Consider the following 14,763-nt stretch of genomic DNA (forward strand, 5'->3'; position numbering starts at 1 on the left):
GGAGCTTTCAAGGTGGTGTTTTTCTAGAGTGTTTCATATGATCATCTTAGAAGGGTAGGAACTTATAACCAAGGAAGTAAGAATACTTCTGTACCAATATAGTAAGATACTAGTAGTGCCATTATTTCTGACTTATTTCTGCCAGTACTTTTCAAAACATAATGGCCCACATTTGCAGGAAAACCTTTGCCACTGATCTTTGCTGATAACATTTTAACATTTTCAGTTTGTAGTGGGTGACACTCTTCAAATGCAAGATGATACTAAGATTCAATTAATAGGATTTCCATAAATAAAACCAGCCATCTTTCACCTAATTTATTTAATTTCCAATTTCTTCCAATTCCAAACAAAAGCTAAATACAAGTTTTAAACAGGTAAGCACTAGTTTTATCCAAAGGGAGTAGGCTTATGCAGTTTTACTCCAGTAAAGTACTCAACCCTTAAGCAGAGCCGCCTTTGTCATCAAAACTATACAGTAGTCTTCCTTTTATCATTGCACAATCTTAAAATGTTCTGTCAGAACCAACTTTTGACACTCCAAACACTATTTTACATTGGTTTATAATGTCTATTCCAAAAAGAAAAAAAAACAAAAAAAACCCCAAAAACCTCTATGGGTTTTCCATAAGAAATGTTTTAGAAACCAGTATTTCCTGCACAGTTCACCTGCAAGTTTACAAGTCTCAACTCTCAAGAAAAAATAATCCTCTACCAATATTGTTTCTGCAGGTATTATTTTACCTTTTTTTGAGCTGCTTTAGCAACTTCAGACTCCAGGTCTGCCTCATCTGTATAAATGCATCCAACTCAAAAGAATACCTTCATACAGTTATACAGCAACTTGGGGAAAGAGATCCAAAACGAAAGTGCCAGTAAACTTAAGACATGGCCCAGCAAAATAAGAGAGGCAAAAAATGCCTATACATTAAATGAGATGCTTTTTTTTTTTTTTGAAGATTTCTTTCCCACACTTACTTCCTATTGTAATAGCCACTTCTTCGTTCATTAGAATGAATGATAGTGCTCTTCGATACAATCATTAACAGCAAAGCTATAAGGCTTTTATACCCGTTACATTCACTTCTCACCCTCAAAATACTGATGGTTAACATTAGAGATGTTAGGGGGCATGACCAGCACAAATGGGAAAACCACCACAAATGATCACCTTGTGCTTTCACATACATTTGTTTCAATGTACAGTCCCTTCATTTCACATTTTAGTAAGATGTTGATGCAGTGCAGAAGTGTGCAGAGCATCCTCTCTTTCACAAGGTCCATGCAGAAAACATCTAAAAAAAAAACTGCAAAGTTCTGAGATACAAATGATTAAAAAAATCCAGGATGATCAAGTTTCACAATGTACAGTGTTCTGAACATGAGTCCATTTTCTTCTAAATTCTGAAAGAATAAAGTGGTGAGGAAAGTGAAAATCCACTGCTGCATTCTGTGATCTTCCCCATTTTGCTGGCCAGTACCTTACTCTGGCATGTAAGGACGGAGGTGATCCTCTATGGTACCAACCGTCCAGTGAGTGAGCTGCTCCTGTGGCAGGTACAGGCAGATGCTGCATAACTTGAAGATTGTAGCTTTGTTCTTTGGAGTCTAGAGGAGAAGAAAACCCAAAGAAAATGTATTAAGCCTAGAAGTTAACTCATGACTAATAGGCAGATGACTGACCCCCCCCAAGATGTTTAAAATTCACTATTTCATACATATAAACAGTGTGAGCTTAAAATTAGTCTGCAAACTCTAATGCATAAAATGTTTTCACAATTTTGTTCATTCTTCAAAACTGCCAAAATGCAATCACAAATGCATGATCAGCTTTTCTACTTGAGTACCTCACAGCAAAATCACTGATGTTCCCAAGAAGAAAAAGCTTTTTTGTGATTAAAATACACCTGCTAAGACAAGGACAAAAGAAGCTTACCTGCAAGTGCTGTCTGTCAATGAAGAGAAACACTGACTGGTTAGGGTTGTTGACAACAATTCCAGTCTTGTCCTTTCGGCTCAGAACATGCAGAAACTGTTTTTCATAGTCACCATGATGAAATTCAAACTTGGCCTACATGGTATCAGGGAGAAGAATAAAATATTTTTTAAGATAAAGCTCATGTGCAACCAATTACTTTCCTTCGGTCTGGGGCTTTACAACAACTTCTGTTCTTCCTTTTTGGATCTATTCTGAAAAGCAGAAACTGGGGACCATGGCAGTGTCTTGACGCATTTTAAAGCATCCGCTAATTTCATTCTGCCAGCACTGACATCAGCCATTGCAATGCCGTATTAGCAACTCAAAGATACAACTTCACCTACAGCATATATAAAATCCAATTTACCTTCCTGTGGCAGAAGATCCCTGTGCAACAATTTCTAGGCAAAATTATAATGCAAAGGGTTCCATCCATCTCACTCTTCCATCCAATCAAATACAGCAATTTGGAATAGTGACAAAACCTTAATAACACCATCACATTTACACAAATATTCAATTGTACTAAGAGGCACATCTAATCCACCCATACAAATACAAACACACTGTATGCATTTATACATACATGTCATTTGCAAAGGCCCTTTGGAAACTTACATTTTGGAAGGGCTAATGCAATGGTGCATAAAGATAGGAGGCAGAATTTGGCATTCAGAACACTGACTACTTTATAAATAAAAGCAGACAGCATATTTTTCTAACATCCACAGAACTTGCATATCTTATCAACTTACTGACTAAAGAGAACACTCACTCCAGGAATAAGTTAGTTACTGAAGACAAAACCCAAAACCAAATACCTGAACAGGCCTAAAGGGTTCATCAGATCCCTTCCACCGAGAGAACAGGAGACAGACTATCTTCTCAATATCATTACGAGGCCATAGAATGAAGTCCATCTCCTGGGTACAGCCGATCACATCCTGTGAGCAGTAAAGTTCTGTACTTACATTCCCTCCAGTGGTCAGAAGACACAGATAAGCAACTTATCTATATGGGTACATACTTTAGAGGTGATACTTATACACTATCTGTTTGATTTTCCATTTGTATTATTCATATCACAACTGAAGCCTTCCTTGCTTTCCACTGGATTTTAGTATCAGTACCCACTTAATATAAACTACAACATTAAGAAAACAGTAGCAAAGACTGTCTTCCAATATTCATAAAGCAAAATCACTTAGTTGTACAGCAGGAGTTGTTGAAAGAATTATTAACACGTGCCTTCTAAAGGACAAAGATGGCAAGAAGATACAATTCCCGAGGCACATCTCTGAATGAAAGGTAAAGCTTAAGGAACTACATATTTTAACAGTTTCAGAACTGTAATTACCCCACTGCTACCCTTTGAACTAGACCCCATAAACACAGGCCCACACAGCCCTCATGCAGCAAATAAGAAAACAAAAAGGCAGGATTAGCCTTAAGATTTGGAAGGAAAAGCACAACTGTTGAAAAAGTATAATTCAGCAAGTGTAAAAAGGAGCCTTACCCTGCGCATAGACTGGTAGCGGGGTGCATGGAGCTGTACTACATCCTTCTGCAGAAGCTCTAAGGAACTTTCCAAAGAATAGCTGGAATCCCGCACACCTTTCAGGATATTTTCTTCATAGTTATTGGTCATGACTGGTATCACTTCAGACACTTCAAAAAGCGCTGACTTTTTCTTCTAAAAAAAGCACAGATTACCAATCCTTCTTAGGAAACTACAGGTAATATAGGTAAAATGTGACTTTCTGTACAAATGTACACATTACACAAGCTAGGACTTTGACACAAACCACACTAAAACTTACATGCAGAAATTTATAAATTAAACAGAATCAGACTGACAACTTTTATAAAAGCTGAATAGGTTTTTGCCGTCTCCAAATTTACGTATCAATCTTGCAAACACTAAAATTCTATCTAAACATGAACAGAATTTCCCCTTCTTCAAGCAGAGTACGTGATTTTGGGATAACTAAGAACCTCTGCAAGCGTCTCTCTGCTAATATCATTTAAATAACACTTATTTTCTCCTTGTCAATTTTTTACAGTTGGCCTTTTATAAAAAGCAAAATCTTTCAATGCCAATTTGGTGGCAGCAGGTGATTGAGATCCCATCTGAACTTAGCTCAAATACTCAAAGGAGTATTATCATTTGCTAAATAACTTTTATACTCACTACAAATATTTCAACATCTCTTAAGCAAAGCCAAAACATTATGAGAATGTAAAATCACTGAAGTTGTATGTCACCAGGACAGTTTCTAACAGCTTTCTTACAGCTCATTAGAAGTCTTGACCTACTTAAGAGACAAAGTATATTTTACCAAATAATGCTCCACTTCCCCCCATCAGAACATAGGTAAGAGGCTTGCTGACCAAGCTAACTTGAGCTAAACTCCTGTTTTAGGCAAATTGGTATGGATATCTTCACTTCACTGTGACATAAGCAAATATAACAGGATTTAAAACAAGTATCTGCAATTAATTTCTACAAAGCAACCAAAAAGTAGTATCAATGTTCAACTAAAAGAGTTAAAGCTGTGTCATCTAAGAAAATCTAATTGTTGCCACTGCTTAAACATAAATTTTTATGTTACTGTGACACAGTAGCCAGAAATTATACCCCAATATATCCATCTCTGCTTGCACTAGAGCCGACAAACAAAAGCAAACTGAATATAGGAATTTTAAAGAAGCTTTTCAAGTAAAAGTCTTCATTTAACATACCTAATTATTATTACAGCAAATGCAAAAACTATACACTTGAGGGATTAAACTATTTCAGTGCTCATCTACATCCATTTTGTGCATACGTACTCTGCTGCCATTTGCTTCTATCTTCACTTCCTCATCATTTTTCAGCACATTCACCTCCTATAAATACCTACTTTTCTTAACGTTCTGTGGATAAGAACTCTCCCACAACTGCGGGTTTATAGGGGGTTTCAGAAACACCCAGTTCCCCACCCAAATGTGCAGCATCCAGCAGCAGAGCAGGCAGCCAAGCAAATGAAGATTTACTCTTTGCCCTCCCCACTCCTTTCAAAATGACAGCAGCAGTTCCACATGTGCCTGCGCACTTGGGCCATTTACACATCACATCTTGCGACTCCTCCCCAGGTCTTCCCTTTTGCTTTCATCAGACAAACATACTCGGCAATCGCCCCAGCCAGATTCCGTTCACAGCTCAACTGCTCACAGCCAGCAATTGAGCGGGTGAGACCCCAATTAGGCTTAACGAGTTATACTGTTAACTTTGAAAAATATCTAGCCAATACAGAAGTTACCAAGTAACCACTTAATGAGGTACTGGAATCCTCTGCGTTACAAAACCACAAAATACAAAGAGCCAAAATGACAAAAATTAACTAAGTAAATATTATAGCAACTAGCAATTAAAAAAAAATTAAAAAGTCAATGGAATCTGTTAAGGCTAAAACATTTCATGCAATCAGGCAGCAAGACCTTGCACAGAACACCTAAAACACAGTAAACACAGAGACAGACGCACTTTAAAACCGAGTTACCTTGTCTTTGAACACGAAGGCAATGTACATCTTGAAGTCAAACTGGTCAGCTAAAGATTCTTTTTTCTTTCTAAGCTGAGCACGAAGTCTGTTCAGAGCTTGTTTCTTCCGGGAGTTTGGGTCCCCCATTTTGTAATACAGGTGGTACTAAAGCCTTTGGAAACTGTCGCTAAACTATGGGCACCTTTTCGTAAGACTTAAGTACAACAGAAACAAGTCGTTTGATTCCTGCTAATACAACTGAATAGATCAAACGCTAATGTAACCCAAAACCGCACCTCAGGCAATATTTTACGAGAATGTCGTACTGGAGGGGTCAAGAAACAAAGAAAGTTGTTGTCCAGCCATGGCTGGACAAGAGGTTTTACAATAAATCAAGAAAAAAACCCCAAAGAATTTCGAAAAGAAAAATTTGAACAGTTTAGCCGCAGGAATAAGTGGGTAGGATTGAAGGAAAAAAACAAACAAACAAAAAAAAAAAAAAACCAAAAACCAAACAAATCTTATCACAATTTATGTGTACAATAAAAAGCAACTCGCACAAGCCCAATCCATGGGGGGTACTTTTGCTCTGCTTACAAAAAAAAAAACCCGAAGCTGAAATTACAAATTGCGTTTTACCCCAGCCAGATCCATGACTCTACTGATTATTATTCTCAGCTTTCCACTATTGCTATGTTGCCTGTCTTTTTCTTTAGAATTATTAAACTTGGTGGAGAGCAGAGAAAAGGGTGCAAAGGAGGAGTGCACAACCCGGGAAGTATGACATTTCTCTGCCGCCAACAACAACAAAATCAACTACAGACAACACAGCGCTGGTTTGCAGGGGAGCAAAGAGAACAGACAGTGGAGTCATTTCTAACTTCATCCTGTTCATCATTGCCCTGAGGCTACTGCTGCCGAAGAGGAGAGGGATCATGATGGCCATGGACAAGGGGCGGACAGGGGTTCAAAGGACAGTATTATCTCACCGAGAGACTTAAACCTGAATCGGTGCCCCAAACCTGGGCTCCCTAGCAGTGGGAGAGCCCTACATCCCCCGACACCTCATGCACTCCCTGGGCTGCTGATCCCCGGGGGATCCTTCCCTCTCTGCTGCTGCGAGCACGGTCAGCCGAGGCTGTGCATGGCCGGCGCTCTTAGCTTTCCCTTCGGCTTCTCTCTGCACACAGGGCAGCCGCGCCCGGGGCAGCGAGACACCCACCGCAGCACCGCCTCTCTCCCCTCTCACTTCATGGCCACGACTCGGAAAACATGGAGTGCGCTTTGCTCCTGCTTTTCGGTGACAGAATTTTTTGCGAGGTTTTCAGTTGTTTTTTTTAAAAAAAATTGCAATCTAGGTTGCAATATTAAACCTCTAAATCACCCTCCCCCGAAAAAAAGGCAAATCCCTAATTATCAGGTTATTTTCTTCCTCTCTCCAGACATTTTTTCCCCTCCCCAGGTGTTTGATTAGTCGGGGTTAAAAAGTTTTTAGTTTAGCAAATTCGTCGGACCAGGTTAAGGAGAAGAGGGGGAGAAAGTACTTCTCCCCCTTCTCTCTCTGGAGAGAAAGGAACAAAACCCAAAGGAAAACAGAAACAAAAAAAAAAGGAACCCCTCCCAAAGCTTCCCCCCCAGTTAAGCAAGAGACTGAGAGGCTCCGATAAGAGCCCGGGACCGTGGCCCGCTCGCTACCCGCAGCCGGCGGGCGCAGGAGGAGCAGTGGAGGAGGAGGAGGCGGCGGTGCTGGCAGCACGGAGAGGAGCCATGTCAAGATAAAGCCACGAAGCCGCGGAGCCCCCCCATCCCTGCCGCAGGGGACACGGTGACCGGGCCGCCCGCTCTGCCGCTGCTCGGCCCCGACCTGGTCCCCATAGTCTAGCTCAGCGCCCCGGGCCCGGGGAGTGGGGAAATGGTGGCGGAGAGAGAAGGAGGAGGAAGAGGCGACGGCGGCGGAAGGAGGAGGAGGAGGAGGACGCTGTCCCTGCGCTAGCGGCTCCTACGGAGGAGGGCGGCGGGCATAGAGAGATCCCGGAGCGGCGTCGAAGGAGGACCGGGACGACCGGGAAGAATGATGAAAGGGCTGAGGAGAGCCTCTTTTCGCCCAGGCGGTCCCGGGACGTCCTCGAGATCGACGACGGGAGCGGGAGTGCCTGTACCTCGGCACGGAGCGAGCGTAGAGTGGAGCTGCGCAGCCACCACGGACCCCTCAAAATGGCAGCGCCTGAGTCACACAGGCGCCGCCCTACCCGCACCGCCGGCGCGTACCAAGCGATCGTGCCTCGGGGGGGGCGAGGCACTGGTGTGGTCGAGGCAGTAGAGCTCAACCTCGGTAGCCACCATGAACACGCCTTGTCAGGAACGACAGAAAGCAAAGTACAACAGCGCCTTGGAGCGTCTCCGAGCTGTCACCGCGTCAGCAATCCGCACTGCCCTGCACTTTCTTCCCCTCCCCCCCCCGCCATGACGTCTCGTGTAACTGCCTGCTCCCCCCGCGTGGTGCCCGCGGGACAGGGACCCGGATGGGGCTGCTCAACGCCGTTCTCGGGGGGGCGGGACGACGACGACGGGCAGGGTGTGAGGCAAAGGGGAGGGAGGGAACATCGCCACCCACCCCGCCCCCCGCCCGAGGTGGTATCTGCCCGGGGCAGCCCCCTTCCCTCCCAGAGGATGAATGCCCGATCCCCAAATTCTGTCACCTTACGGGAATACTTAGACTTGTTCCAGCCTTAACCGTGGTGATGTTATAGGTAAATAAGTCTTGTAGTAGTATATTTTATGTAATTTGGTCCGTCTGGGTTTGTACTCAGCCCGTCTCATGTATGCGAAATAAAAGTGTAAATTAAACAACGAAGTCCAACATGTATAAAGCTGACATGGCGAGGGGCTTGTCTGCAGCACAGATTCGTCAATGTGACAGTCCGTGTTCCTCCGTGGCGGTCGCTGCGCTTCCCGAGGGGGCTGGTTAAGTTTTGTAAATAAGTAATTGCTGTTCCAGAGACACAAACCTAATCCTTGGAAAGAAGTAAGCGGTTTTATTTCTGCACTACAAGGACAAGCTAACGCCCTCCTTCCCGTTCCCTGGAAGGACGGAGGAATGGCATGGAAGCAATGGAAGCGAAGCGAGGACGCAGCGTGCTGTTGAGCGTTCTCCCTGCGGGCAGTCCCAGGGCGAGAAGGAGGAATCATCATGCCAGCACGGGGCTCGGTCGATTGCTGGCCCAGCCCTGTGTGCCAGGGAAACCTCGCTCTCCGGTGTGCCCCGGACGGGGGCTGCTCCCGGGGCGCCCGGCAGCGCAGCTTCGGAGCCATGGGGCGGTGAGCGGCTGGTTTGTGCCACAGCAAGGCCGGGCTGCCAGGCTGGGTGAGCGCATCTCTCCCCACCTTTCCCTGGAAGCTGGCGCCTGTGACTCACCGGAACAGCAGCGATATTGCAGAGATTACAGGCAGAAGACAAGTGCGGGCACCGTCTCTCTCACTTGATGGTGTTTCAAAGCCCCTGCAGCACGGCAGTGGCGCTCTCCAGTAACTCCACATTTCAATCTTTGTTCCCCCAGTCACTTACTGGTCCCTGCTGATCCCCCTTGTTCTCCCCTGACCCTCGAATTAGTTATTTTCCTTTAGCACGCCTTTCGTCTACATGCTTTCCCTTGGACATCCCTCCTGCCTGTCTTGTAGGCAGGAGCTGTGCTCAGCCCTCGGACCTCATTCTCTTCTCCGGGTGTTAGTCACACTCTCCGACGCGAGCAGTCCTCTCGCCTTTCCTGACACGGGCATTGTCCAGAACGTTCCTCTGCTGCTTGAACAAGAACAGAGCAGAAACAAATAATTTTTGCCTACCTAGAGATTGCTGTTCAGTCCTATTGGGCAATGCCGATTGAAAATAACCCTTTGGGCAAAGCAAGGCAGGTAAATAGGAGAATTACATTAGCTCTGCACTTCTGTGGCTATTTCAGACTAACCGAGTTTTTTAACTATAACATCAGTCTGTCCTTAAACAGAGCCACGTTTAGATAACTGCTCCTCCAGCCAGTTTAGTCCAGTTTTGTTTTCCACGCTGCCCTGTGCGACATTTTGTGCTGCAGCCTTGCGCCCGCTGCTATTTTAAGCCATGACTCACACTTGGCCTGTGACCCTCTTTGTGCCGGCGGAGCGGACGCAGCGAAAGCTCGGCACCGCCTGACGTGGGGATTGCCCCGGCACAGAGGGAGCTGCCAGAGGGAACTGGAGCCTTGCCCACCTGCCGAGAGGGAAGGAAGGCGTTTTCTTCCAGCCCAGGGACTCCAGCTGCCCTTTTGAGTGTAGGGATGCCGTCGCAAAGGATCGGGCAGCTGCCCAGCCCCAGGCTGAGGAATGCATTCAAAAAAATTTGTCAAATGTAGCGCTGGTGTAAGAGCACTTTTTCTTTTGGGGGGCTTTATAGTAGAGCTATCAGGAGAAGAATATATATACATACATATACATATACATATAATAGATACGTGTGTGTCTGTGTGTAAAGGAGGAAGGAGATCAAGTACAAAGTACTACGTGTTAAGCAGCCACCACCTGTCTTCTGCAAACTCAGGCTGCTCAAATCCTTTCAGAAAGGACTGGGGAGCTGGAATCACTCCAGGTTCCTTCTGTAAAGACTGCTGCTCCTCCTTCTATAGACAATTTCTTTTCTTTAGCAAGCTCAGAGATTTTTTTTGGCTCATTGTCTATTAAAGGTACCCTGACATTTACGCAAACGAGTAAATTAACCAACCCAAGTATGTTTATTTTACATTTACATGCAGAAATATTTGCGCTATTAAATTAATGAGTAATGGCTGAGTCTTGTCCTACTTTTATATAGTTGTGCATCTTTTTCTCCGTCATGTACCATGATGAAGCTTGTAGGGTAGAAAAATATCATCTTAGTTAAAACATATGTTAAAAAGTAATATCTCATAATGAAGGGAGAGTTAAGACTTAGAAAAAGAAATATTTGTATGCTATTGATCCATAATTCTCTTGACCACATAATTGTATATTATTGTTAAGCTTCATACTGGTTATGCAATGTTGCATCATTTATAAGAGAAGCTTGTGGCTCTGGAAGCTTGGTGTGTATTTTACAATTATAACACTCGATCCAATGACAGACTGCCTCTCTTCAAATCTAATTTAAAATAATATAAGGTTTATCACTGAGAAGAGAAGTATGTGCATGTTATACAAAATAAACCTGACAAGTAGGTTGTGGCATTATAGCAGTAATAGTTCTCTTTTTTTAGGCTTAAATCCCATTAACACAGCAAAAATAGTGTTTCTTGTGCACGTTAAATCCAGGCTGAGCAAAACAGCCAGCACAGTGGGTCAGCTTCTGCTTGGTTAGCACAGCATAGACAAATCAGATGGTGTCCAGAGTGAGGAGGACTGTGTACAACACCACATAACTGCAGCCTTGTACCCTTGAAGGCGTCTGGTGCACACAGGTTCCCCCCTCTGAGGACTGGGGTCGCAGTATCAGGGCTGCTATCCTGCAGAAACACAGAATACAGCAGCATGGGCAAAGGCCTGTGTCAAGGTAGGAAAGACCTTGTGGCAAAAAATATGTTCCTTGGGAGAGAAAGTGAGTCACGGAATTTTGAGAAGCACGTTTAGAAAAGTTTAGAACATCTGGTTGCTGGCTATTCTTCCCTGAAAAACTGTTATTTTCTAGTCCCCATGTTATCATATCCTCACTGTTTTCAGGGAAATCAAGCACTCATTTGCATAATAACTTGTGCTTTTTCTGTAAATTAAAAACGATTGATAACTATATAGATACACCTTGTCATTTTGGGTTTCTTTTTCCTAAAAATTTCAGAGTCTAATTCCTGCTTTCAGAATTACATGTTTACTCATAAGCATTTGGGCAAGATTGTACTCTAATGCCTCTGCTCTTAATTCCCATCTTAATGATTAGTTACTTAAAAATGAATAATTTCATGTTAATAATTAGTTTTTAATAGATTGTTGCAAATTGTTATGTATATTATAGATATATTTAAGAAGAGATGAGATGGATTCTGTTATCTTTCTTCTGTACATCCCATACATACTGTACTGTATGTTAGAAGTAGAATCAGCCCTGAAGCTACTTGCTTCAAAAACAGAACTATGATTAATTCAGCACCAAATATTTATGCATCAGACAAAAATAAATTAGTATTCTTTGTAAATTCAAACAAGACAAATTAGGTGGTAATTAAAACTCTTTCATATACTTCAGGACATTCTGATTCACTCTTTTCTGCCTTCAGAAAAAAACATTAATTTCTAAGCCATAACAAGAATGCTTTTGTGCAATGAAATGTCAGTGTTCAATGTGTACAACCTTCCTTGTATCATGTACTGGACCCAGTTAAAATCACAGAATTGTAGAATAACTTGGGTTATTCCACCTCTTGTCATGATGGACAGCAGTGGACAGAAGAAATTTAACTCTACCCCTGACAAAATCAGCACACCACTGCACAGCTGTTTCTACAATATTAAGCTTAATTTGGCACTTCTTTATGTCCCACCTTATAGTTTTAGGGGCCCATGGTCATAAAATGGGTTGTAAGTTCTTGGGCATGTGAGGTATTGGTCCTAAATAATGTAGGTTTTGTGTTTGATCAGCAGATGTTTGCAAGAATAAGGGTAAAATTTGAAAAAAACCCTTGTTTTATTTGTTCAGTCTGTAAATAATATTCTAAATACTTGCAGTCAACAGTAGCTCTAGCTTATTATTAATTTGTAGCCTTTATGGAGCATGTTTAATTTTTAAATCTTAAACCACTTTTATAAATGATTTTTTTTTTTTTGAAGCTGTGTGTTAGGACCTAACAGTGTCTTAAGGGATGTCTTAGTCACTCACACAGTACTTAACTGCAGAAAAAAAATAACCAGGTGAGATGCAGACTTTCCTTTTAACTTTTCACCTCTGGGGCACTCAGGATCATGGTTCACAGGACAATCTTTTGTTCTAATACATGAAATTTGTGTAGTCTCTGGAGTGATCTAATTATTAACAGTGGTCATCATCCAAACCTGTCTGGCCTTATGAATTATACCTGGATTGTGCCGTGTAGATAATGCACGAATTTCATTATCATGCAGCCTTCCATGCTGATTAACCCAGGGAAAAGAAGACAAACCATGAATTTCTTGTCGGTAACGCACGAAGCACGACGGAAAAAACAAGAGGCAGAGGGAGGGGAAGCGTGATGCCACGCTGCCACCTACTGTCACCCGGCGGGCTGCGGGGAGCCCTTTCATCCCTGAAATAAATACTGGACCGGAGGGCCAAGGGAACATCAGCGAGGGACCTTAGGAGCTCATTTATGATACTTATGTAATAACACAGTACACAGAATTTTTAAAAATCACAATGTGGTTTGCCTGTATCTAATGTGGCAGGTAGAAATGAAGAGTCCTTAAGCAGCCCAGAGCTAGATCATTACCTGCAGAGTACAAGGAGAGCCTTGACAAAAGGCACCATGTGACTGTCAGGTACAAATACATCTTTGGGAGCACTTGATTCACACAGCCATGTCCAGACCCTCCCTCTGCAATGCTCAGGAAGCTTCCACACACTGGTATGGAAACAATACAGAATCCCCAATTTGCTGGAGATCCGCCTATTCCCACATTACCAGGCACACGAAGTCCTCCAAGGAGCTTTTTTTTTTTCAGTTGTCATTTGCTGTAAAACTGATAACATTTATCAAGAGCAATGGCGTACAAAAGCTCTAAAAAGTACACATTCTCTGCTGCCATGAATAATCTAACAAATTGGCTGAGCTCTATGGGAAACCTTGGTGTGTTTGCTTAGGCTCACTTGAAGTGCAAATAGTCGTAAGTATTCATGACAGAGGGTTTTATTTTTTATGAAACAAACAAGCTGAAATGCATTATATTGCACTCAATCTGAAGAAAAATATATTCTGCTACCATTAGGTTGACAGATTTTGCATGTAAAAACGCCCTAATCCCTATCTAAATTAAAACTTTGGCTACAAAAAGGGGAATTATTACAGTAAAGTAACATGGACGCTTTTTGTTTGTTTAGTTGGTTTGGTTTTTATATCATTATACTGTTTTCTCACAATTCAAGCTATGAATAATCTTCTAATAATAAACTCTCAGTGTTATTTCTGAGATGGTGATGGGGTTCTTTACAAACCTTTCAAACTGAAGAGACTAAACTCTGGGACACGGTGGTTCATAAGAGGACACGTTCTTCAGCTGGATAAATTGAAGGAGTGGCAGCTTTGTAATAAACCTCCAGATTGCATGCCTCCAGCAAGGAACAAATTAAAAGGTAAAACAAACAGGACTGTCACATCAGAACCATCTTCCATTACCTCAGACCTTTCTAATTACCAACATCTCCAAAAGCAGTTATTCTACTTCTGAACTGTAATTCCACCTGAATTCTTTTTATGAATGTCAGTCACCCCAGGACAATGAATTAAACCCAGATTCTGAAAGAGCAATGTCTGAGGAAGTTTCATTTGAAAACACAGTCTTTACAAGATGTACAAGTTATGTATTGCAGCCATAAAATGCACACAGTGCCTCTTATGTATGATTTATGATAGAAATCGATTCGTGCCTCAATTTTAAATGTTTTGTATAATTTTTATTGGATTTTTAAATTTCTTTATAAGAAAACATAAAATATAAAAAGAGAGATGTTTTTATATTATGCTTATATAGGCACTACCTGTATCAAGGTTTTTCTGAAAGGACATTCAATGCTGATAGGATTTGTATGCATATATAACCAGCTAAGCATATCTGCTGGTGATGAAACCTGGAAATTTCAAATTTTCTTCCAGAATCAACAAGAATTAAACTAACCTAAGAGCATGAACTTTGGTTTTTTTAGTACTGTAACAGAACAATGTTAATTTGGATGATGTTTCTGCATGTGTTATTTTCATTTTCTGTATGCAAGACAAAGCTTACTGAGGTGACAGCTTGCTTGTGACACTATATTATTCAAGATAACGAGGGCCTGACTGAAAAACTGCAGAAGGACATTATGGCATTAAGTGATGGGCAAGTACAGCGATGAAATTCAATGCAGACAAACATCAAACAAATATATGTATAAGAAAAAATAAAAACCTTAATTTCACACATTGAAAGACAAACTTTGAACGGACCATCACTCAAGAATAAGATCTCAGAATTATGGCAGATTTTTCCACAGAAATGCCAGCCCAGTGAATGTCATACAGTTCACAAAAAAGCAGGAAGATG

At 42.1% G+C, this 14,763-nt stretch overlaps 1 protein-coding gene across 1 annotated transcript; it reads right to left on the reverse strand.

The window, feature by feature from the left end:
• Positions 1-303: 303 nt before the first annotated feature.
• C1H6orf62 (chromosome 1 C6orf62 homolog) lies at positions 304-7,710 on the reverse strand. The gene is made up of 5 exons (XM_005517321.3): positions 5,521-7,710; positions 3,495-3,671; positions 2,800-2,922; positions 1,937-2,071; positions 304-1,608 (listed from the first exon to the last, which is right to left on the reverse strand). The coding sequence occupies exons 1-5, from the start codon at positions 5,647-5,649 to the stop codon at positions 1,483-1,485; spliced, it is 690 nt and encodes a 229-aa protein (XP_005517378.1). The 5' UTR covers positions 5,650-7,710; the 3' UTR covers positions 304-1,482.
• Between the last annotated feature and the right edge of the window lie 7,053 nt (positions 7,711-14,763).

This window comes from Pseudopodoces humilis, chromosome 1 (assembly GCF_049639895.1).
Source record: "Pseudopodoces humilis isolate 2021_Gansu_Grassland_sample_001 chromosome 1, ASM4963989v1, whole genome shotgun sequence".
In the NCBI taxonomy this organism is placed as follows: Eukaryota; Metazoa; Chordata; class Aves; order Passeriformes; family Paridae; genus Pseudopodoces; species Pseudopodoces humilis.